This window comes from Corythoichthys intestinalis, chromosome 2 (assembly GCF_030265065.1).
Source record: "Corythoichthys intestinalis isolate RoL2023-P3 chromosome 2, ASM3026506v1, whole genome shotgun sequence".
NCBI lineage: Eukaryota > Metazoa > Chordata > Actinopteri > Syngnathiformes > Syngnathidae > Corythoichthys > Corythoichthys intestinalis.
In genome coordinates, this window is record NC_080396.1 from 65,463,056 (window position 1) to 65,489,809 (window position 26,754).

At 38.6% G+C, this 26,754-nt stretch overlaps 1 protein-coding gene across 1 annotated transcript; it reads left to right on the forward strand.

Moving 5' to 3' along the window:
- Positions 1-1,545: 1,545 nt before the first annotated feature.
- vwa1 (von Willebrand factor A domain containing 1) lies at positions 1,546-25,135 on the forward strand. The gene is made up of 7 exons (XM_057855641.1): positions 1,546-1,591; positions 6,594-6,710; positions 18,490-19,044; positions 20,290-20,619; positions 20,754-21,029; positions 22,220-22,489; positions 23,172-25,135. Exons 2-7 carry the CDS (start codon positions 6,626-6,628, stop codon positions 23,198-23,200), a joined length of 1,545 nt encoding a protein of 514 aa, XP_057711624.1. The 5' UTR covers positions 1,546-1,591; positions 6,594-6,625; the 3' UTR covers positions 23,201-25,135.
- The last annotated feature ends 1,619 nt before the right edge of the window (positions 25,136-26,754 follow it).

The following is a 26,754-nucleotide window of genomic DNA, read 5'->3' on the forward strand; positions in this document are numbered from 1 at the left end:
CTTAATTTACCGTGATACGTGCTTAAGGCCATATCGCTCAGCTCTATTCCAGAAGTAGTTTCTAAACCTGAAAATTCTGTAAGTAGAGACGCGTTTTCCATGGAAAAACCCTAAATCCGTTCCATGCCCCCAAAATTCAGTCATAAATCTATTATAATGCATAAAAATGCATCAAAACATGTAACAAATACATGTTACAAATTCATGCACAATAAACGTAAAATCAGAGTTATGCATAATGTAAAAAACCTAGACTAGAGAAAAGAATGAAAATTAATACACTAATGTAAAACTGTCGGAACACGAGTGGCAAATGAAGTGGACGCTAGGATACACACATACACGTACAGTCGAGGTTCCTCTTAGCCAATTGGATGTTAGGAATGCTAGGCAATAGCCAATGGCAGAGCAGGTATAAGTATGTTATGTTCAGTACCAGCCAGACTATGTTTTTGCCTTTCGTATCCTGAATTTCTTTCGTAACAAGAGGCAGTATTTTCCCTTTGAGCGTGTCTTAACCTAAAAATTCTGTATGTAGAGACATTCTTAAATAGAGATGCTGTACCATTGTACTTTTATGTAACAGAAAATAGTTTGATGGGGGTCATTTGTTGATAACAAAGCAAACATTTGCATTAACATCTAGTATAGGATTTTTAGTCTATAATTGTGGTTTCCCTGGTTTGATTTGCGGTTATTTTTTAATGTGTTAATTTGTATTGTTTAAGTATTTGTGGAGTTAGATTTAAAAAGTTAGGCTCACGTTAACGGGATGTGTTCGGTCTGTGTGGGTACACTGCGCCCTGCATCAGCAGATTCTAATATGTATCAGATTTGCATCCACATTTGGGAAAACTCAGATTAAACTCTGACGATATCTAATTAATTAGATTTGTCACTTTTTGCCGCCATGGTACATGTCTCAATTATACCACTGAAGAGCAAAAAAATCTGAGTTGTGTCACTTGAACTGTGTAGGGTTAACCCAGTCTCAGTGGGGCCACTGAGGGGGAAAACAATCTATTTGGGGATGTAGCACACAGTGATGATTTGGGACACAGTATTTATCAGACTACAGACTTGCAAGGTTGAATTTATACCCGAATCATCAAAAGACAATCTTAGGTAAGACTTGAAGGGACAATCAGTTGTTACACATCTCTTTACAACATAAAATCCATCACGACTATAACGTGTTCAGTTATTCAGTGTGAACGGAGATACTGACATTGTCTTTTACATGCCCCCCCACCCCCTTTTATTGGAAAATGTATATTCAAATCCTTAGCTTGACTGACATCGTCGAAAAGCTATGAAAAGAAAGTATCTCCAAAAAGGTTTAAATCCACCGATGATGTCCAAAATCTGCAGGTATTTATTCCCCTATAATTTATGACCTCATATCTATTTCTGTCCATGTTAGAAAAAGATGTGCTGAAGTAAAGATGTATTTCTATCCTTGCAAATGGGGGAACTTTTCTGTCTCACATCCAAGGTGTTGATGCCTGAATGGTGAGCACGAGCTTATTTCCTATTCCTGGTTGGAGAAACTGAACAGGGAAGGGAGGAGTGAGAAGAGAAGACAAGGGAAGTAAGTCAAGTTGGGTAGAGAGCGCCTGAGGGCTCTTCCGTGGAGTTCACTTTAAAATGAAGTGTTAAAGAAGACAGTTGTTCAGAAAATCTACTTTTTATTCTTTGTACAGTGTATAAAAATAATTGATCTCTTCTCTACCAATAGTGTTAAATGAAACAACCAAGTAAATACAGCATTTAGTTATCTACTTGCATAGACTTCATAATATATTGACATGACACAGGATGCAGGGCCGATCCATAGGGGGCCTATTCTCAAAAACTTTAAATTCAAGTATTTTCAAAACCAAAGCTGCTACCGACCTAAAACCAGGCACCTACCTTAGGCATATAGTCTCCATGAGCAGCGGTATCAAAAAATTCAAAGTTGTTCCCTTATAAAATCCCGATTATTTTTGTATATACAGTGGGGAGAACAAGTATTTGATACACTCACAATGGGAAAACCCATTGGCAGTGTATCAAATACTTGTTCTCCCCACTCACAATGTATACTCACAATGTATCAAATACTCACAATGTATCAAATACACTGTGAGTGTATTTGATACACTCACAATGGGAAAACCCATTGGCAGTGTATCAAATACTTGTTCTCCCCACTGTAAGTATAACAAAACTTGGCTATAAACATGGCTATAAAATTCTCAGATTTTACACTAGATGCACAAAAATCACCAAAATGCAGAGATAATCACCTATGTTTTCAGGACCAATAGAAATATTTAACATATATACGTTTTTGCCCAAAATACCAACTTATTTTTTCTTTTATTTACAGCTAACAAATTACTCAATTTTCACATCAAAAACTTAATACTTGAGGAAAACATGCAGAATTCTATATACAATCACAACTTATTATAGAATAGAATAGCCCTTTATTGTCACTATAGAGTTTTACAATGAAAATGTGGAGCATCTCCCTTTACAGTGCAGGATAAGATAAGTTAAAATCTCAAAAGTGACTTGCAAGTATAAAGTATGAAATCTAAATAAACATAAACATAAAATGAGTATGAAATAGTCCTATAATCTAGGCAGTGCAAATAATCAATGTGGTTTTACCAGGGTATGAGCCTCGTCTTTCAACAATCACATAGCCTTTTTTTATGCCTTGCGTTTTCTGGTCAGCTTCCTCGACTTGTGCAAGTCCCTGTTCCTTGCCGTCTTCTTTCTGCTCCATTTCCAAGGACTTGTTCTTCCTCGCTTCTGAAGTCATATCCTTGGAGAAGTTCACACCAAAACAGTTGAAGAGGGACCACCAGGAACTCCAGAAGGTGTTCTTGTGCTTCCTGCACATCAGATAGTCCCACAGCAACATTCTGAAGGACGCCATGTGGGCCATGGGGAGAGATGGCTACTTGAGGACCGCCCGGCCAGTCTCCAGCTCTCTTTTGTCGACTGGAACATCTCCAGGCCATGTCCCTGTGTTCCCGCTTGCCCGTGGTCATGGCGAGGAGCCTCAGCCCGGCGACCATGTTGGGATTGATGACCGCCATGATGAGCTCGATGCTCTGCTTCTCAATCAAAGAGCGCGTCAGCACCTTCAGGGTCAACTTGTAGCTGGCCTCTCAGGCTCCTAAAAACATGTTTGTTTTAGAAAGATAGGTGTTTTGATTGATCTTTTTTATAAAGTGAATAATGCTGGCCACTTACTTCAGCCCCAGGACACTTGGGCAGCACCATACAACCGTTGTTGTGGAAGCTGCCGTAGATGTTCTTCCAAAGGTGCATGGGGACAAAGTAGACTAAGATCTGCTTGTTGCCGTCAGCGTAGGGGTTGGTGTAGGACCAGGTGCCCTCGGGAGCTCAAGGCTGGCGTAGTAACCAGCATTGTTGACGTGGCCATCAAAGCTGACCGAGGTGAAACACAAACAAAAAGCTTTTCCCGCTGAAAATTCTTGTGAATAAATGCTTAAATCCCTGAATTTAAAACAAACAAACAAAAAAAAAAACGGGCAGTTAGCAGGTTTTTTTTTACATAAACATGTCGAATGTGCTGGTAGTTTAGTCACTGTGCTCGCCCCCTTAGGACAACAAGGAGCTTTTTGCGTTAAAAATTCTTGTCAATAAATGCTTAAATCCCTGAAGTCTTTGTAGATTTGGACGTAATACAGTCTCGATTCTTCTTGATTCTTGGTTAAAAGCGAGGAAAAAAAAGCGAGGAAGAAAAAAAAAAAAAAAAAAAGAAATGGGCAGTTAGCAGTTTTTTTAACGTAAATATGTCCAATGTGCAGCTATTTTAGTCACTGTGGTCGCCCCCTACGGAACACATAGCTTTTTGCTTTGAAATTTCTTGAATAAATGCTTAAATCCCTGAATTCTTTACAGATATGGATGTAAAACAGTCTCGATTCTTGGTTAGAAGTAAAAAAAAAAAAAAAAAAAAGGTTTTTTTACGTAAATATGTGGAAGTATAATGCCAATGTTGTAGCCCCTATTTTCTCCCACTGATTTTTTTCACAACGTTTCAAAATGCAGGTATGGTACGAAAAATATAATAATTACCTTGAATCCTCGAACAAATCACTCATGAGACAATGTCTACATGCCGTACAGCTTTCGTACTTTTTCAAAAATCTAAGCTTGGGCTCGCAGCGTGTTTTGTCTTTGACTGACTATTACTAAATAAAGTGGACTTTGGTACAGCCCCCTACAGGAAGGCGTGACGCAAAGAATGACGATGTGTCAGGTCAATAGATTTTTTTAAGTCTATGCTACTTGTTTCTAATAAAGCATGTAACCCAGCCATTTTGCTCTCAGATGTTAAGACAACACGTAGTTTAAATGAGCTTCATGTGAAGGACAGTTGCACAAAGTATTTTTCATCTCTGATTATGGGGCAATGTTTAAACCCCCTCAAAATTACATCGCTTTCAGGCGCAGCCATTTTTGTGGTGTCACATATACCCACGCACACACACTGTAGTGTAAGTGATTTGATTAGCTTAAATAGTACCAATTTTGATCAAATGTTTGTTCCCATGTTGGGTCGCCAATTCCTGGAAATAGAGGCTTTTAATTTATGTTTTCCACACTATTTCACATCAGAAAAATTACATTTGGAATTAATTTTCACTTTATTAAATAAGAATACCAGTATTTCTGTTTGGATGGACATGATAAAGGTGTTGTCTTTCCCATTAACAGTAGAACTGATCAAAAGAATGCACACTGAGTTTCTCCATTACTGACATTTTACATACTCTACAGCTAAAGAACCACTTTAGTGTGGCAGTAGCACCACATGAAAAGAAGAAGAAACTGTACAGCTGTGGGAATTATGAAAGTGTACATAAATATGCATAAATTAATAAATTAAGTACTGAGCACAAAATACAATATAAAAACATCCCACAGATATCCCGAAACCAGAGTGCCTCAGAATCCTACAACATCAAATTGAATAAAACACATCGTAATAATCAAAGACTCTTATTTTGAAATTAGGGCTGTCAAAATTATCGCGTTAACGGCCAGTAATTAATTTTTTATATTAATCACGTTAAAATATTTGACGCAATTAATTAACGCACATGCCCTGCTCAAACAGATTAAAATGACAGCACAGTGTCATGCCCACTTGTTGCTTGTGTTTTTTGTCTCCCTCTGCTGGCGCTTTGGTGCGACTGATTTTATGGGTTTAAGCACCGTGAGCATCGCGTAATTATTGACATCAACAATGGCGAGCTACTAGTTTACTTTTTGATTGAAATTTTTTACAAATTTTATTAAAACGAAAACATTAAGAGGGGTTTTAATATAAAATTTCTATAAGTTTCTCTAGTCTTTCTATCCATGGATCACTTTAACAGAATTTTGATGCCATCTTGTTGATTTATTGTTATAATTAACAAATACAGTACTTATGTACAGTATGTTTAATGTATATATCAGTCTTGTGTCTTATCTTTCCATTCCAACAATAATTTACAGAAAAATATGGCATATTTTATAGATGGATTGAATTGCGATTAATTACGATTAATTCATTTTTATGTGATTAACTCGATTAAAAATTTTAATCGTTTGACAGCCCTATTTAAAATATAATCATGTATGCGGATCAATCAATCAATCAATCAATCAATCAATCAATCAATCAATCAATCAATCAATCAATCAATCAATCAATCAATCAATCAGAGGACAGACAGATGCTTCAAGGATATTTTGCCTTGGAATCTGATTGGACAAAAAAATGTAAATACAGTGATCTCTAGCTACGTCGCGCTTCAAACTTTGCGCCCTCAGTCCATCGTGGATTTTTTTCAAAAAATAAATAAATGAATAAATAAACAAATACAGTATTTTATTTAAAAATGTTAAGATTTCTATACATGTACGAATCATTGTTCTCATTGTTATCTATAAATTATATGTATGTATGTATGTATGTATGTATGTATGTATATATATATATATATATACATATATATGTATTTATCATTTATATCCTAATTATTATATTTGCAGTGCTTAAAACCCATATATTAAAATATACATATACATAAAAGTTTTTTTTTTTTTTTTTTTTTAATTATATGTTGAGGGAAATAGTAGTAATAATTCTGTTTAAACATTGTAGAATCAACATAGCAAATTTATCTCTGCCTTTAATTGTGTAAAGGTTGTCGCAAAAAGTTATGGCGCAAAAGCAAAGAATTGCTTTATTTTAGAAATCTCTGGAAACCGGAAACACTTCACTGTATTGCAGGGATTTTCCCAATGGTGTCTATGGTTTATTTCATTTGCATGGCCGAGGAGCGTGAGGGAAAACGGCGTTTCATTTGAGCTTCAGTTTGCAACGCGTACACTTCGTTGAGCTGAACGATATTTAAAATACAAAGCAGATACCACACGGAAAAGACAGGAATACTTTATTATGCTTTGACAGAAGTTTATTTTTCAAATTTAGAGTTCATCGCTCAGTGCTGAATTTGCGGATTTACAGTTATCTTGAAACAGCGCAACAGTGCCTTAATTTTTAATTTTAGGTGTCTGGACCCATAATCCCCTTGTTGCAGTAATGGAGCTGAGCCATTTGCTGACATGGTTACTCATGTGTTTGCTCCCGACAACGTTGACGGCACAAGCTGGTGCACCTGAGGGAGGTGAGTCAAACTTGAATTAAAAAGAAAAAAGTGCCTCGGGGGTAAGATAAGATGCTTACAAAACTACACAAGTGCAATAACTTACAGTAAGTGTAGGAAGGCCACTAAACTTGTGCTAATTAAGGAAACTAGCTTGAAAGTCTTGAAGTATAGATTATTACTATTATTATTATTATTATTATTTTGTGACGATGAAAATCCAGAATTAAATTAGGGAAATCAGTTTTGTTTACATTTATTACTCATATTAACATGGTATAAAGTTGTGTCTTGTTAACAACAAAATACAATTTGTGAAAGTGGTTGAACTTTCTACTTTCTAAAAGCTATGAAAGTCATAGCTTTTTAAAGTCAACTTTTCTATCTTAAGTGAATTAGTCTATTGTTCTTACGAGACTACGCGCTCACTTTCATCAACATACAAAATGATGAGAAAAAAATCCATTCTATTAGTTGTCACTTTTCTATCTATAGCAGAGGTGTCCAAACTACAGCCTGCGCATAAGACAGTTTTTTTTTTGGCCCACAGCAAATTATGAAAATTCCCTTTTAATAAGGCCGCACAAGAAGCTTGATCTCAACCTCCACTCTGTTCCACTTTTCATTTTCAACACTAGATGGAGCTAGTCACTTAAACAGTGCCTCTGCATTTAGCTCCTAAGACAAAGTTTTTCCTCTTGTCTCTTCTCCTTGTGTACCAATGGCGTACCGCACGCTACACGTCACTTCCACTCATTAATATTCATGACGTTAGCAACTGTTGCTAAGGGGGGAGACACGCTACCGTTTGTCCCCAATAGTAAATGAATGGAAATAGTGTACGAAGGAGATGCTTACAGGGCTAAACCAACCAATTCTGTCAGAAAATGATGTCCCTGGTGCCAAGTTAATTGGTAAAGATGTGGAAGAACATACAAATGTTCAGTTAAAGAGATGGCTTCAGTGTCGAGGGCTGAAAAAAAGCCGAGCTGACCCACACCTTTTTCCTTACGCCACTGACAATGACGTTCTCCTGTTTCAACAAGCTACCGTATTTTTCGGACTATAAGTCAGTTTTTTTCCATAGTTTGGCTGGGGGTGCGACTTATACTCAGGAGCGACTTATGTGTGAAATTATTAACACATTATGATATCATTTCACATGTTATTTTGGTGTTTTGGAGTGACACTGATGGCTTGATAAACTTGTTAGCATGTTGTTTATGCTATAGTTATCTGAATAACTCTTAATAGACCCTACTTACATGACGTCACAACCACGCCTCTGCGCCATATTGTCCGTCTACTCGTCGTGTTGACGCATTACCGCTACGTAAATTCCTCCTATTATGGCGTGTTTTTCTGCTCGTTAACACTAATAACCAAAATGGGGAAGGCGTGTGTGGCGGTTGGTTGCAATAACAGAGAAGATAGACGGAGAGACTTGAAGTTCTACCGTATTCCGAGAGACCCGGAGAGGAGAGCGAGATGGACTGCTGCAATTCGACGAGAAAACTGGGCTCCAAACGATTACCACAGATTATGTAGTAGTCATTTTATATCTGGTAAGATGCATTTAATATATATTTAGAGGGTTTTGGGCTGACAACCACAATTAAGATCATTGCGAGGCTAATCGCCGACAACAAATTCAAGATGCTTATTTCTTCCACCATCATTACATTTTGAATAATATTTAGCTGGTACCAAGTGAAAGAAGCTGGCCTCGTCTACGGATCGTCAGTTAAACAGGTGTGTCCAAACCTTTTGCAAAGGGGGCCAGATTTGGTGTGGTAAAAATGCGGGGGGCTACCTTGGCTGATTTACATAGAACAATATATTTAAACAAATTTTAGCAAGCCCTTCTGTGTGTCACATTTGCTTTATTATTTTTTTTAATTCATAATTTCAACAGTCTCGACTTTGTGGCGTTCTCTTTCGACACTCGGGCTCTTGCGAAATACTGCTGCAGTGAAATTAAACTAGCTTCAAGTTGCTATAATTTCTCGCTGCGTATCTTCCCTGTAATGTTGTCGTACATGTCAGCGTGTCTTGTTCGGTAATATCATTATCGCGTCACATCGAACTCTTTGAAAACAGCGACTGTCTCTTTGCAAATGAGGCAGACACAGTTGTTGCGTGTTTTATTGAAGAAATTGTCCAATATCCACCTATCCTTGAAGCGTCGGCCATCGCAGTCAACTTTTTTTTTTATTGATTGTCGCCATTTTAGAAAATTGGAAGTAAAGGGTCACATGGGGTTATGTTGCTTAGAGTGCTGCTCTTAAAGTTTTTCAAACTTTCGGGAGAATAGGCTGATTTTGGTTGGACAAGATAGTTGTAGATATCAGGGTAGCAGATGTCAGGCAGAGAGGGCGAAGACAGCGGGTCGAAAAATATCGATTTAGGCATCAAATATGGATCTGGCGAATGGATAGACTGAAGCTTTTCCACATAACGCCTTTTATGCAACGCATCCAATGAGTTTACAGCGTCTGAAAGGGCTTCCATGAATTGCACTATAAATTGCACAACAAATTGAAACCATTGAAAATACGTATAAACAAAGACGGACAGTATGGCGGCTGGATACAGCAACACGTCATTCTGTGATGTTGGTGAGTAGGGTCTATAGCTATGGCCGCGTTCGCGTTCTGCCTTTAGCAATGTGTGTTCAATTGTATTATTGACTATATTATATTGAAATGCATGCTTTTAGTTTGTGGCGCTTTCACGCCCAAGTGGGGGCGCACTCGCAGTTGTTTACACGAAGAAGAGCGCTCACACGCCAGAAGAAGACGGACAGCTACGCAGCGTCTCTGAGCGAGTGGGATAGAGAGTGAGAGAGACACGGCTGCGAACCTACGTTCATTGTTTTTACTTGTAAAATATCTCTACTGAGGCAACGCCTGTGTGTATAATCTTTTCTGTTGTTGTTGTGTGTTTTCCACACGGGATTGGACACTTACAGCCAGTTGTGTTGTTGTTTGAACGATGTGCTAATCCTAGCGAACGCATGCTCACTGTTTGTGTCATTGCTTTAATAGCACCTAATTATCATTTCTTTACGTTGACGCGAACCTGTTTGGTATCGAAGACGAAATTGATTCAGCAAATTATACGGACGTCCAGCATCGTCATTTGGGAGTTTAGCTCACTGTATAGCCAGGACTGAGCTGTAGCGTCCTGGTGAGGACAGTATATTTGCATTTTGTTGTTCATGCATCATGTAACATCATACTGTACACGTATTCAGCATGTTGTTCTCTATTGTATTTTTATATTAAATTGCCTTTCAAGATGACATATGTGTTCTATATGTTGGATTATATCAAGTAAATTTCTCCCCAAAATGCGACTTATACTCCAGTGCGACTTATATATGTTTTTTTCCTCTTCGTTGGGCATTTTATGGCTGGTGCGACTTATACTCAGGTGCGACTTGTAGTCCGAAAAATACGGTATCCTTTACCCCCATATGCCCTGTCTTTCTTATATATTACATCCTCTGGTTGTCTTACATCTCTAACCGTTCTTGGAGGTAATTTATATTGTTAGTTTTTTTGTAGCGAATTCTACTCAGTGACAGTCAACGAACACTTTTAATTTTTTCATCAGTAACAAATCTTAATTCTATTAATTAATTTACACTTCCCCCTTACTAAAGTTGTTTCTTTACAACAGAAAAGGTAACAATGGAGGCAGTCAGATACCACTTTAATTTTTTTCTCAGTCATTCATTGTCAGACAGAAGCAGCAATGCAAAACGCCACGCTAAAAAATAAGTAAAAATATCAAAACTGCTTACCTCTTCGGGGGACGCTATGGCAGGCAATGGGTCAGGATTGTCATTTGTAGGTGAATGACTTCACCTTGCTGGCGTTAAACTGGTCTTTCGGACATCCGCACAAGCTGATTCATTGTTCACATTTTTTCCTTTGAGTCTTCGGTTTCGGGAAACGTATGAAGAAAACATTGGACATTGGACAAGAAACGTGGACGGTCGTAATGTCTAGAGTTGTTTGTAGTTTGATCGGCATGTTCGTTTTTGAAAGATTACCGGTGAAAAGTAGTAGAAATATAATGGTTTGTATGCGAGGGCGCGTCTATAATGTTCCGCTTTACAATGTGACGTCACGGTCTAAAAATAGCATTAGTGTGGTACGCTATTTGGGGTGTGACAAAATTTCGAAATGGTGATATATGGTAATACTTCGTATTAGGGCTGCAGCCATCGAATATTTTAGTAATCGAGTAATCGGCTGAAAATCCTATCGATTAATCGAGTAATTGGATAAAACATATGTTTTAGGTAAAGAGCAATTATAAATATACATGACAAAACAAGTCATTTCATCTAATATTGAACCATTTTCAGTCAATCAATGTCTTTATTTTCTATGTACATTTTTGAAAACAGCCAACAATTTCCTCTCAGATGTGACTAGAATAAAAAGACCATTTCACTGCTTTCACTCCCAAAACGTTTAGATCTTATAAAAAATATATATTTCTTACCTAGAAATGCCATTACGCTTGATAACTCAAATCACTTAAAAGTTAGGTGTTTTTCCCACGTGTTTCAATTGAATTTCCATTTGTGTCAAGCCATTTTTAAGTTCTAGTTAAGTTTTAAGTTTTTCTAAACTGTAGGTCCTCATAGGATTTTGAGTTTTTGCAGTGTTCAAAATAAATGTATTATAACATATCAGGTTATAATATGGCGGGGATATTTGCATGAGTTTCTGAATGCACCACGTGACGTGCGGGGGTGAGGGAGGTGCGGGAGAGCGACAGACGTGCCTTCCTGTTGTTGTCTTTCCACAAATTCCCCCCCAAAAATAATTGCAACCTAACGAAGCGGGTGGCTCTTTGTCAGTGTTACAGTATGATACCTGCTGTATTGGAGCACATTAGGGACCAGTGCTACTTGGTGTTTTATCCAGCAATGACTACTGAGCTAAAATTGACAGTTAGCTTTATCATATTTTCATTTTACACCCTCATCACTCTACAGCAGACATGTCCAAAGTCTGGCCCGGGGGCCAAATGCGGCCCTTGGTCAAATTTCATCCGGCCCCCATCCTCCGTCATAAAATCAATAACGTCTGGCCCGCACATAGACTTAATAAATTGGTCAGCAGTACTGCTACCAGCATATGAAGTAGCACACTAAATGCTGCTCCGTATTAACCCATTAAAAGGCAGCAGCATTTAAGCAACATTACCCCGTGTGACCCTTTACTCCCAATTTTCTAAAATGGCGACAATAGACAAAAAAAAAAAAAGAAAGTTGACTGCGACGACCGACGATTCAAAGATTGATGGAATTTGGACTATTTCTTCACTAAAATACGCAACAACTGTGTCTGCCTCATTTCCAAAGAGACAGTCGCTGTTTTTAAAGAGTTCAATGTGAGGCGATATTACCAAACAAGACACGCTGACATGTATGACAAGATTACAGGGAAGATGCGTAGCAAGAAATTGAACAACTTGAAGCTAGTTTAATTTTACTGCAGCAGTATTTCGCAAGAGCCCGAGAGTCGAAAGAGAACGCCACAAAGGCAAGTTGCGAGATTGTTAACCCTTAAAAAAAAAAAATAAAGCAAATGTGAGACACAGAATGGCTTGCTGAAATTTGCTTAATTATATTGTTCTACGTAAAGGACGTCAGCCAAGCCCCCTTTCCAAAAAGTTTGGACACCCCTGTTCTACAGCGCTATGTTTTCACAGATTAAATAAAGCCTGTATGTAAGACACGTTAGCCACGCATCGACAGTGGTCATAATTAATAGAAACCTAGGCCTCCCCAGGGCTAACGTTACGTGAGCGAGTGACAGTAACGTTAATCGTATTTATTAGCGCTGAGAAGTGCACTGCTTTAAGATGGCGGCTGTTTACCAACACCGCTGACTCTGTCATTTCGCATCTAGTTCAACATACATGTGATATCTATCAGACGCATCAGACGCTACCTGCTACCGCCGTAGCCTCACGCGGGCTAGTTTTTAGCAACGTCGGCGTAGTTTGCTGCGGCTGTCGGCTGCAGAAAGTTTTTAAATATTTTTTTATTGCTTCTTCCTCTACGCACGTGACATCAGCGCGTTGTCCCGCATTAAAAGTAGTCTAGGCAAAACGTGATGCTTAGAGCTGGCAAAATTAAACGATTCCTCGAGGTGAATAAAATTACTCGGATCAGTTTTTAAACTCGAGTTGCTCGAGTATTCGTTTCAGCTCTACTTCGTATACCAAAAGGTTATCGATATGCTCCTGCCAAAAATCGAGATACTGTTTTAAAAAGTGTCAATGTTTAAGAAAAAAAAAAAGGAACCGACAAATTGCTAATAAAATCTTCCACCATAATAGTGTCACAGCTAACTCTATGGCTGCCATTGATAGTGTTCGACACCCAATCCATTTAGACTGGGAGGGGCGAATGAAAATTCGTTCATTCCAAACCAGAGCATTCACAGTCATTTCTTCCGATTTTAAGGGCATTTATAGGTCACTTTCTGTTCATTTTAGGGCATTTACCGGTCACAGTTTGAGTCACTGCTTAATTATTTGGGAGATTCCCAGTTTACTTTCTGTTCTGTAACCCCAAATCAACAAGAAGTGACCCATAAGATGCCAAAATATCAACAGAAAGTGACTGACAATCAACAGATAATGTGAAATTCCCCCAAATTACCTAATCATCCAATTTCTGCTCACCTTTTTAACTAATTGCTACCATTGACAGTGATAGACGTCCAGCCCATTATAGTGCCGCAACAATAATCGATCAAATCAAATAATTAGATTAGAAAAAAGCTTTGAATCAAATTTTGCTGCTTCGAACATTCGTTTAGAGTGGCGTTGTAATGGTTTGTTTTGAAAGTGTTTACGTTTAGTTTTTTCATTTGGGAGCATACACTGCGCTCTAGAACAGTGAATATGAAATAACTCATCTAACATGGCTGGAACTAGCGTCTCCCTGACCAACCTAAGGTTGTAAGTTTTAGTTTGAGCTAATATGATAATTTATGCATCTGTAATTTAGTTTAGAGGTATATTTAGCAGTTTTTTGTGGGAATATGTGTTGGAACGATTTGTCAAGAGCACTTAAAGAAAAAGTGTTTTATAGCTTTGAAGCTAGCGGACTTTTGCTATGCAAGTTAGCCAATTGTTCTTTTGCTGTACTTTGATCCTCGTTCATTGTTATTTTTATTACCGTTAAAGCTAAATGTTATACTTTATTTTTAAATGCATTTATTGCTCTCATGAAATGAAAGTGCAATTCTACATAGTTTGAAAATACTGTAGTGAATTTTATTTTTTTATTCGCATTTAATGCTCCTTTGACAATGCAATCTTAGCAAGCCTTTGTTTTACATTTCCTATAAATGTATTCTACAACGCATTAAATGTTCCTAACCCGATTACTCGATTATTTGAACTAACTGATTGATAGATTAATCGATTACTTAAATAACTGATAGCTGCAGCCCATTTGTTCTCCCACTCTCCCGGTTCAAATAGATTGGACGTCTACTAGTGATAAAATCATTAAAAGACTTTTAGTTTAGTCACATGATTGATTGGTCATCGTCAATGGCACTGAAAGAGTTAATACAAAGACAATACTATTTTTTCTTTTTGTTAAAAGGGGTTTCAACCTACCCTGACTTTTTAAAAAATCTTTACTCAATTTTCAAGAAATTGTTGGCCTTTGCATCCTTGGATTTTTCTGAAAGTGGCCCTCAGTAGAAACGGTCTGGACACCTCTGATCTACAGTATCTACCCACCAATAACATCTTATTCTGACACAAATAGTTCTTTCAAAACAAAACAAAAGCTTTAAGCACCCAGGAGGCTAAACCCAGATGGTATAACTGCTGAGTCTGTCATTGAGAGTTAATATAGTGGTTGTGAGTGAGATGCTGCCACTGTGCTATGTCCAGCTATGTCCATGAATAGGGGATGATGTAGTAAACCCACAGAGTCCATCCACTAAAAGAGCAACTGTTTATATGTGCATGTCATTTGCTTGATTGTGTGCACATTTAGAAAATTATTATTTTGTCATTGCAACAGATCATTTTCTAATCTGTACTATCCAGAAATCATCACATTATACATTTAGTTTTTTTTTTAATCATCTTCTGCAGGTTGTGAAATCCTGGGCTAGGTTGAATAAGGGGTGGCTTCATTTTTTTTTTAGCCATTAATCCAATTAAGTCCTAGATAAATGAAATAAATAAAATAAATCATCAATGAGTTTTTGTAGGTTAACTCCAAAGGCATCCCAATATGTCCGAAAATGTACCTTAAGATGTTTAAGATAACAGCATACCTGCACAAAGGTGGGGAGGGGGGCCAAGTGTTATGATAGGGAGGACCCCTGCATGGTTCAAAGTCCAAACAATGGCCTGTAAAGAATTCTCTATCCTGATGTCAAGACAAGCTGCATTTGTGTGCGTCTGTGTAAAACGTTCAATTTTACAATAGAAGTTTATTATAAGGATTATTCTTATATCACGGTAGAGGTACTTTTTGAGCTCCGATCTGATATCTGACACTAGCATGTTTAGCTATACTGAACTTTCCCCCCTCTAACAGGTTGAAAATCTGACACACCATATTACTTTTTTATATTCTCCCTCTACTGCTGTCACTTACTGTGCGTGCGTAACCATCCAAACATTCCTCCCTCTTTCTCACATGGAACTACCCGCAGACCGCCCCTCTTCCTTTTTTATTGCCTTCTCTGTTCCCACATCCAACCTCCTTTCTTTACTTACTTGACACCCTGCAGCCAAATAATCCTAATTTGGTAGCCCCCTCGTGCATATTCCCTCATTTAGTCCTGAACTCTTTTGAACCATGGAATTTCACTGCTTCTGGCTCAACTTCTATGAATGATCAACTAATCTGTTTGTTATTATACCCATTCCTTAATCTTTTATTTTGTATTTAATGAAACAATAGATATGTAGTATCATCTTCATATTTAAAAGATCGAGTCATTTATTGTTTTATTTATTCTCTCACATTCTGGTAGAAAACATCAGGGTTACCCTTATGAAAATATGAAATGCTCTCGCTATAGTTTGTATAATTTATGGGGGACGTTGGTGAGTGAAATGAGTGTTTTTTTTTGTTTTTTTTTTTAAATTCACTGCTGTTGTCAAACAAGTGAGGCAACATGGAAAGGCACTTGGCTGCAATCTGCAGTCCTCCTATTGTGTAGTTCTCAGCTACTTACAGTGGTTTACCATTTAACGAAACATAAGAACATAAACATAGGAAACAAAAGCTTTGACTGCTGAGCTTGTCTGCTTTTATTAAACACTCCAGCTCTCATGTTATCACATTGATGACCTCACTTTGGATGGATGGATGGATTCTTTGTTTGATTTGATTTTGTTTTGTAATCATTTTATTTATTCTTCCGTAATTTAATTTCAGTTTATGAAACTTTTTTTTTTCTTTGGAGAGGCACGATGGAGGAGTCTTGATGACAGCTAACAGTTACGAGTAGGTTTGGGAACCTCTTGGTAACTCATGATACCATACGCGATACAAAGCTGTTGATGACGATGATCTCACAATATGGCGATCCAACAATTATCGATATATTGGTCAGGAAATCATTCTAAGATATTCTACAAAACAACTAATAAACAGAAAAACAAGCTCTCTTCATCCTAATCACTAATAGACGTTCAATCCATTTGAACTGAGAGAGCGGCGACGATTGAACCCTTCTCACTTCAAATGGGCCCCTCCCACTTCTATGGCCGTCAGTGACAGCCAATGCCAGGCAACGAGGTAATATTAGTTTTAGTATTAGTATTTTCATTCACTTCCTTTTGATTTTTAGTCACCTCCTGTTGATTTTGGGGCATTTTATGGGTCACTTCCTGTTGATATTGATATCAGAACAGGAAGTGACCCGGGAATCATACGCAGAGATTAAGGGGAGGGGGCATAGCCCAACCCTGGTGGCCAAAATGTCATTGCATATAATTCATTTTCCAATATATAAATTATAAAATTAAGACTTTGCCGATAAAATGTTTTCTATAAAAGTTGTAAAGCAATAAAACAAACAAAAATGAATGAAATGAACAAAAAATAAATTCTTATCATGAGTCAAAATTATTTTTTGAACAGATCATGTGACTAGCACCCTAGAGACGGTCGATTGCTTTACACCTGAGGACAGAAGAGGCAAGATGGATGAACTTGATTTTTTCAAACCTAATCTTTCAAAAGCAAGAACAACTACTGTGTGAGAACCAAGGATTGAAGATGCAGACCATGAAACACCGGAGAGCACTGCTAAAATGGATAGCAGAGTTTCAATTTGCCCCACTAAAGATGTTAATTGTACAACAGAGCCACCACCGAGCGTACCATTTTCAGTGGCCGACAATATTGGCCAAAAGCATAGCTGTCCTCAGCAGCCTGATTTAGAATTGCCCTCAAAAATGAAGGTAAACAAGATATCACTCATTATTATTATAAATATTTCTGGCTGGAATATTCAATCAAAAAGTATGCGGCGTCTACTTCTCCAATCGGTACGACAAAAAAATGCGCGCGCTCACACGCACGCACACACATTTGTATGTGCATGTACGAGCATGGGCTAAGCTACTATCTAAGCATATATCTTGTAAGTTAATTTTATTGCTGACGCATTGCGTTTTGGGATTATCAACATTTTTGCCCAACAGGAATTGACCTGTAAATGCCCTAAAATAAACAGAAAGTGATCTGTAAATGCCCCAAAAATCGGATTGACTGTGAATACTCTTGGTTTTGAATGAACGAAAGTTGGAATGGGCGTCGAGCGCTGTCACTGGCAGCCAGAGCTGCCGATTGACACCTTTTTAGAACGATATTTCGATTCTTGGCATGAGCGTATAGATAATCTTTTGGGATGCAAAGTATCACTTTATATCACAATTTCAATATTTTGTCACACCCCTTGTTACGAATGTGTTAGTTTGTTCACAGTAACTGGACACCAGTTACTGTAAAACTAAAAATTATCATAACAAGCAACTAGTGATGTCCCCGATCCAATCACGTGATCAGAAATCGGGCCCGAGCACACAATCACAATAATTAATATAATTAATTAAATAATTAAATCACAATAGGGTGAACCAGATCAGGTTTTTAAGATACTTTTTAATTTAAGGACAACAAAGCAACAAAATAAGATGTACAAGGATATTGTCAAAAGAAGCACAAAAAAATGGTTTTGTACTATGCAATATTTTTTAGAATATCGAAATCAATTGGAAAAAGATCATTTTTTAAAAGATTTTTTTAATGGCTACAAAGCAACCACATAGGTTGGACAAGGATGTTGTCAAAAGAGATAAAAATCTTTTGTTATAAGTTATTAAATCAATTAATAAGTTGCCAAGGTATTAGATCCGTACTCTGTATCGGCAGATCCTGAAAATTAGGTGACTCGGATTCAAACTCGGGTGCAAAAATATGTGACCAGGACAACTAACTTTTCAAGTAACTTTTCATTTGGAGAGTAATTTTAAAGCGTGAGATAAGGAATTGTGTGTGGGCGGCTAAGGAGTTAGAAAAATAAATTGTAGCTCAAAATGGATACAGACATTAAATTGTAGGAATAAGATACACATATGAAGAAGAAAGTGCATGTGCTATTTGAGTTTTGCAATGCAATGAGACAAAATCATCAAACATGTTTCACCACCACCATCTGAAAAAACAATGTATGAGTTTTAACTGTTGGTCAATGTCTTGTATCTTACTCAACAGTTCTCAACTGCTGTGAGGGGGATGTTCTTTTCTTGTTGGATTCCTCTGGTAGCGTGTCATCCTACGAGCACTCCCGCATGCTCGACTTCCTGTCTGAGCTTCTCCTGCCATTTTCTCTGGGGGAGGATCAGGTGAGGATTGGACTTGTACAGGTGGGCACCCAACCACGCCTTGAGTTTGGCTTTGATGCCTTCCGCACGCAAAGCGGCCTGCAAGGAGCCTTGAGGAGCACCAAAGCCCTCAGGGGGGATACCAACACTGTAGAAGCACTGAAAATTGCAGATCGAGTGTTGAGACCTGGACCTGGGGCAGGAGCCCGTCCGGGGCTTCCTAGAGTGCTGGTTTGGCTGACGGATGGCGTGAAACCAGGTGATGTGATTGGCCCAATGGATGAGCTGAGGGAAGAAGGTGTGGCCGTGCTGGTGGTATCCACTGGCCATGGTAACTATCAGGTGTTGAGGCAAGTTGTGTCTTCACCTGCTGAGAACCACCTGTACTTTGTGGACATTGATGACATGAGCATCATTGTAGAGGACCTGCGGGACGCCATCATCGGTGAGTGTGATATTTTTTTACTCTTTATGTTACAAAGCCACAAGAAGTACATATTTTGAAGCACTAATCTGAGTCAACAACAGTACAAGGTCATTGCTCTTGGATAAAGAGGAACTAATTCCTTCAACCCACTTGGATTGGACTGGCTTTGCTTCCATCATAAATTGTATTTCGAGTGGCTGTAGTTCACCCAAATTCCGTGCATGCTGCTACAGACATGGACACTGGATGGCAATCTGGAGTACGACTGACTGCATGTGTAATTGGATAGCTTGATCTATTCAGGGATTAATGAGTTGCAACATCTCACTGCACTGTGACAGACAAGAAACCTATACAGATGCATATATTTCTTACTATATATAGACTGAAGTCAGAGACTGTCCAGTTCTCAACTGCCAGATTTGGTAACTACCATAAGACCCCCAAGGGACTGCTCAACAATTTTACAGTCATACTGCAGCTCAAAGCCTTGGTGCTTTGCGTGAATCAATATGCCATATGTGCACAACAAATACAAACGGATAACCTCACAATTCCAGATATCAACACCTCAGTGTTATTATTTTGCCAGGCTTGACTGGGTTGGCTATTTCAGGTTCTTATTGCAAGGGTTATGAATGTATTGAGAAACCCAAGCTGGTCTGGACTTTGGATACGATCTCTGAGCTGAGACATTTTTAGCTCTCTGTCTTGCCCCAACATCTCCCTGAATCATAGTGTGGTTTAAAATGCTGAGTGATGTTTTTGTGTGGTGATTATTGCATTATGAAAACTCCAGGATACATTGCATGATCAATGTTTATAAAATGTAGTTTCTACATATACTGTATCCAGGTGAGTCTGTATGACCTTATGGTTCTGGTGGCACTCTCCATGTTATGCAACTGGCAAAAAAATAGAATACCCTGCAATTGCTAATTTTAATGATTAAATTTAGAGGTACATTTTTTTTTTAAACCAATGAAATCTGCCTAGCAACAAATGGCAGTACAAATGTGTCACATGACCAGAATAAAAAAAAAGTTGATGAATTGCAGCCTCTGCAAGCCAGGTATTTTTAAATTTGTCTTTATGACTATTAAAAAATGTAAAACAGTACACATACATCTCTGTATTTTAGCACATTGACGTTAAAAATATGATGCTCTAATTTTTAGTATAACTGGACTGGAGGCAACTAATTTTTTTTTTTTTTTTTGTGGTAAAAAACATCACTTTTGTTTTCCATCATGTCTACCACAGAAATAATCCGTGCTGAGCGTATCAATGTCCGGGATGTGTCCTCCAATGCCGCCACACTCCAGTGGCGACCTGTCCTCTCTGGGTTGGCGGGCTACTACGAGATCCGCTTTGGTCCACTTCCCTCAGGTGGGACAGGAAGTGGAGGAAGTGGTACTGGGACCAGTCCAAGCACTGGTGGTAGTCAGTACCAGAGACTGGTCCAGTCGTCAGATTCCAATAGTGTCAGGCTAACAGGGCTGAAGTCTGACACGGTCTATACTGCTACTTTGACACCGGAGTCAAATGAACAAGCTTTCAACACTCTGTCGGTCACCTTCAGGACACAATCAGGTTGGATTTTAAACCCTATAAACTTTGAAGCATAGCCTGCTAAGCCTTTAGCTATTGTATTAAAAAGGCAAACATGATCTTGAATAAATGATAACCTTTCATTGTATTATCTTTTAACCTGCTGCCCCCACCAGAAGTACACAGTCCAGCTTTGGTCACGGTCTCTGAGTCGGGGTCGACCAGTGTTCGGGTGAGCTGGGGTCCTCTCCAGCCTGAGACAGTCACAAGTTACTACATAGAATACTCTGCCCTGCCGACTGGAAAGCTGCATACTGTGACAGTGGACAAGCGGCATAACTCCACGCTCCTCAAGAACCTTCAACCAGATAGCACCTACTTGGTCACCGTTACTGCCAGGCATTCATCGGGCAAAGAGAAGGCAATGTCAGTCAAAGTATGCACACAGGAAGGTGAGCTACAATATGTGAACAAATTGGTGATCATCTAACAGTGGAAAGCGGGTCCTAAACATTTTCTGAACAGAATATTCTCTTTATTTCATAGTCTTTCTCTTAGGTGCACTCCTCAAGTGCGTATAATGCATTTTTTTGTACGTTCAGATTAGACTATTTGTTGGTGCAACGGAAATTGGACCCACTAGTCCAATAAAATTTTAAACAATAGAACAGTTTATTCAACCAATCAGATTTCAAATTCACCTCAGAGGGCCAACTATCTAGCCCACAATGACGTCAGAATTTGTACATCCCTAATATGATTGCTCAAAGCCTACTGCCAACTTCGCATTGCAAATTAAGTATTGTAATCTGCACATAGTTCACAACATAATTACTTATATCATAATTCACTGTCTGTTTGTCTTGCTGTATTCGGAGTATGAATCGCACAGTTGCCAAACGGCTGTATTCGGAGTATGAATTGCACAGTTGCCAAACTTGCTGGGAAGGTACATCTTGGCCATAAGAAGAATAAGTTTATATTTTTTTAAGCGAATGGTCAAAAAAAATTGCCCCAAAATTGGTTAAAATATGATATGAATCAAACACAACTGATGGTTTCTCTTTTAACCATCAGGGATTGCTCTCACGACGGGAACCAACTGGTCCCCATTGACCGCAAGAACGACTTTAAATTTCGGATTAGTGATTGCTGCAGAAGGAAATGGCCTCAAATCAATCCGAATGTGTCAAAATAAATGGGTTGCCAAGAAAAAGCAACAGTAGCTTCTAGAGCCGTGCGAAAGTTCCGATTCTTAGATTATTCGCAATTCGGCCGTGGAAGATTCGAGAACGATTCACAAACATCCAAATTCCGTATATTTCATTATACCAGGTAAAGCGGAACTAAAACACAGTCAGCGCGGTCTTCGGGGCGCAATGAGGAATGGACAGTAAATATCATGTTCAACTCATGCCGCTAGGTAAAAAAAAACAATAATACCTGACTGCGGCCGACAGCCGCTACAAACAACGCCGAGTTGCTAGTTGCTACAAACATACGGCCACATCATGCCACAGGAGATATCACATATATATAGAACTAGATGCGAAATGATAGACGACGGCGGTGTTAGTAAACAGTGGGGGGGACTGAGCATACACCCAGGTGTAGATGTTATCAATTTTGATGTGTTTTGCAGCCACTCCAGCCCTGGCTGACCTGCAGCTGACTACAGTGGACAGCAACTCTGTGCAGGTGAACTGGAGGGGCAGCTTTGATGGTTTAAAGGGCTACTGGCTCACCTGGGAAGGGCAACAAAGAGTCGACCAGCGTTCATCTTTCTACTTGCCGCCCAATTCTCTGTCTACGCGACTTACTGAACTCCCTCCTTCAGCAAGGGTGTGCGTGTCACCCATTTATAAGACAGCAAGGGGAGAGGGACTGTGCTGCACGGCAAAATTTTCCTCAGGTTAGCAACATACTTAGTATGTGTATTGGTCTTTACCTACTGTAAATATGAAGACAATGCTCATCTCATTTACTAGCACCTTGGGAAAGTTTTCCCTTTAAATCCATTTGTAGTTAAAAAAAATGTTGTTTTTTTCAATTCAGGAGAGTCCTGATTCAAGGGATTCATAAATGTTTGTATCGCACATCTTTGTCGTTCAGTTATTGGACTAATTTCTTGTACCTGACTTCTATCACATCGGATAGCTCCATCCTTTCTCAGCTGTGTGGGTCAATAGAGTTCCATATGTGTTATGAATGGTAACAAATACTCATTCAAAATGTGACCAGTACAACGTAGCAGAGCAATTTTATGTATTGTCTTTCTAGTTTTAGTCTGCCACACATGCCAGATAAAAGTTAGGCTGATCTGCAGGTGTAGTCTCTCGGACCATAATAAAATACAACATTTCAATTTATTGCCTAAATCCTGAGACAGAAATTGAGACTGGTTATTTGACTTAATTGATAGCACAATAATTAAGAAGTGCAATTCAAATCCCAAGTAATTATGTCTGTATTCATTGAGAAAGTAAGAGGTTTGACTACTACAGTACGGAGGTGTTAGTTGCACTTCACACTTATGTAAACACTTTGTTTTATTATTAATGTTTGTTTTATTGTGTTCTCCCTCTGCCCTCCAGATGCAGCAACGTACGGCTACCAATCATAGCACCGCAGAACAGTCTGTGCACCTAACCCCGAACATGGAGGCAGGAGGAACAATGCTGACTTTTCATTCATAATTCTTTCCTATGATTTTCCTCAATTTGTGGATATCATCTAGGAATTATGTGTTACTTGGCATTCTGAGCACTCGTGTGCAAACCACAGACACTCAGGAATGGTCTGGTAGAATGTGGGTTTATGCTCTCTGCCAACATTTGGAAAGCCAAAAGACTATAGTATTTGGGTTACTAATTGTACTAATTTGCCCATCTTAAAAGCATAGATTCTGTTCAATGATGCATACTGAAGTGCTATCACCTGTGTATCGTAAAAGCGTTTATTTAATAGCATCTATCATAGCTGTTGCATTAGAGGCTCAGTGGAGTCTGTTCATTAAAGCATTGTAATTTGCACAACACAAGTATTCACAAAAATGAGACGGATGTTTTTTTTCCCCCTGAAAAGTCCATAAAAAATGATAAGCTTCTGTAATATTTTGTAGTTTGACCATTGCTACACTGTATTTTAATATAAATTCGATTATCATTTTTCTGTGCACCAGAAACCAACCAGGGTTACGGTTGAGCTGAGGCCTAAAATAATTAAAAACAAAACCAAAAAAAAAACTGCTACAATAATTATTCACTTGAATTGTAAGGGTTAAATAAAACTTACACCTAAATTATTATTTTTAAAACAAACAGCATATACAGTATATTGTTTTAATGTAATCTAAAATTTAGATACAACTGAATTGCACTTCGGCAAAGATAATTTTATGTACTGCTAGAGGCAGCCTGTGTATTAGTAGCTGTAGTATTCCCATACTGAAAATCCCTGTTAAATGGTGCGTTTTAATCTCAGGTTTTAACACTGTGGGAATAGAGAGGGTGATTGATGTGGCTTGTTTTGGAAAATGTTTGGCACGATTGGAGGGGCTCAACCACAAAGCTGTTGTTTTGATTTTTTCCCCCCATGCCTAAAGAGCAAACATCTGTCCTATCCTTATATTTTGGATGGTTATGTTTTGTAAAACCATTCAGTTTAAGAGAGATTCATTGACCAAACAAATATACTACAGATATCTGAAATAATGTTAATAATAATAATGTAAGATTCCATCATTCATATTTTTTCATCACACAACCCCGGTATTATATTTAATATTAATAATAGTGTAAGTACAATAGTACAGTATTTATAGTTCAAGGCTGTTACTGACTTAGTCTTTGTTGCCATGTATTGCCAGAAAGTACGGCAACTTTATTGCAATACAACCACTAGTGTACTATACAGGCTGAAAGTTACAGGCTAACTTCTAAACTACAGGCAAATATACTGTAAGTCCGCACTAAATTAATCAACTCGAACATAAATAATTTTTTTTTAAAAATCAGGCTCTGTGAACTGATGTGTATACATCCCTAGAATATACCTATCAAATTACGTTGTGATCCGTCCACGAAAAACAGGAATAGATTCGAAAAATGATCTTGTACACACCACCAACATGAGCAACGACTTAACAGGCCTTCAACTTGTAATAATCGTGTTGAACTGTCCTACTTTGTATCAGCTTGCAATAAAGTCATTTGATGGTTTTGTTAACATCAAGTCAAATTCTTTTATTTATTCCTTTCGTTTTCATTTGCTCTTTATGTCTCCAATAGGAAATGCTTCAACAAGGCAAGGCAAATTTATTTGTACAGCACAATTCAACACAAGGCAATTAGAATTGGTTTGCATCACATGAAGATCCAGAAACAGAAAAAAATATTCGTAAAAATCACATTTTAAAAAAAAAGTTAAAAACAAACAATTGAAACGGGAAATAAAATTATACATAACAAGTTAAATAATGAAGAGAATTCAAAAACAATTGAAATCGGAAATAGAAAACAAAACAAAACAAAAAAAAAACAATAAAAAGTAAAAAGCTTGAAATTTGAAATACTGTCTAGAGGCAGTTATGAATACGCTGTGGTAAACAGTAGTGTCTTAGCCCTGATTTAAAGGAACTAACAGTTTGAGCACACTTTAGACTTTCAAGTGAGGAGCATAGTAACTAAATGCTGCCTCACCTTGCTTGGTTCTTGTTCTTGAAACATATGACAGACCTGTTCCAGACGACCATAGGGGTCTAGATGCTTTTTAAGGGTAAGACAAATCAAGCATTTATGGAGCATGTCCAAGGTCACTAAGTGATTTGTAGACAAGCAGAAGTATTTTATAGTCTATCCTTTGATTCACTGGAAGCCAGTGTTACGATTTCATAACCGGTGTAATGTGGTCAAGTTTCCTTGTATTTTTAAGGTCTCTGGCAGCAGCATTCTGTACTAGGTGCAGCTTCCTGACTGATTTAAAAAAAAAAAATTATTAGGACCTGTAAATATACAGTTGCAGTCGTCCAATCTACTGAAAATGAATGCATGCACAAGTTTTTCTATGACATGTTTAGACAGAAGGCACTTAATTCTGGGTATATTTTCTTGGGTGGTAATAGGCAGATTTAGTGCCAAACTTTAGATGGCTGTCAAATTATGCTATATTTTTCTGTTTATATTAATAATGTTTACAATTGCTTTAGGCCCTCATTTTACACCAATTACCTATTGGCTAACTTGGCTGAATAAATTTACATGAACGTTTGTGAATTAATCAAAATGGAGAGTTTTTATTAATATTAATTGAACTGAGAGTTAAAGGCTGTTCGGTCCATGTATGACCGGTGTCCGAGCTTGGTCCGCATTGCCGGCAGTAAGTCGAATTCATTCCCAGTGAGGGTTGGACTCCACTAAGGCTGCCCTTTGTCACCGATTCTGTTCATAATTTTTCATACTTTTTATAATTTTTATGGACAGAATTTCTAGGCGCAGCCGAAGCGTTGAGGGTGTCAGGTTTGGTGGCCTCAGCATTGTATCTCTGCTTTTTGCAGATGTTATGGTGCTGTTGGCTTCATCAACCCGTGACCTCCAACTCTCACTGGAGCGGTTCGCAGCCGAGTGTGAAGCGGTCGGGATGAAGATCAGCACCTCCAAATCCGAGACCATGGCCCTCAGCCGGAAAAGGGTGGCGTGCCCTCTCCGGGTCTGAGATGAGATCCTGCCCCAAGTGGAGGAGTTCAAGTATCTTGGGGTCTTGTTCATGAGTGAGGGTAGGAGGGAGCGGGAGATTGACAGGCGGATCGGTGCAGCGTCTGCAGTGATATGGACTCTGCACGGGTCCGTAGTGGTGAAGAAGGCAAAGCTCTCGATTTACCAGTCGATCTACGTTCCTAACCCCACCTATGGTCACGAGCTGTGGGTCGTGACCGAAAGAACAAGATCTTGCATAGATGCGGCCGAAATGAGTTTCCTCCACAGGGTATCCGGGCTCTCCCTTAGAGATGGTGGTGAGAAGCTCTGTCATCCGGGAGGGACTCTGTGTTGACCCGCTATACTCCACGTTGAGAGGAGCCAGTTGAGGTGGCTCGGGCATTTGGTTTGGATGCTTCCTGGACGCCTCCCTGAAGAGGTCTTCCGGGCACGTTCCACTGGCGGGAGGCCCTGGGGACAACCT

Excerpts from the sequence above, each read along its gene's own strand:
- vwa1 (XM_057855641.1), top strand. The coding sequence starts at position 6,626 with ATGGAGCTGAGCCATTTGCTGACATGGTTACTCATGTGTTTGCTCCCG. Across the intron at positions 6,711-18,489 it reads AGCTGGTGCACCTGAGGGAG|TTCTCAACTGCTGTGAGGGG; the intron begins GTGAGTCAAACT and ends CTTACTCAACAG. Across the intron at positions 19,045-20,289 it reads CCTGCGGGACGCCATCATCG|AAATAATCCGTGCTGAGCGT; the intron begins GTGAGTGTGATA and ends TGTCTACCACAG.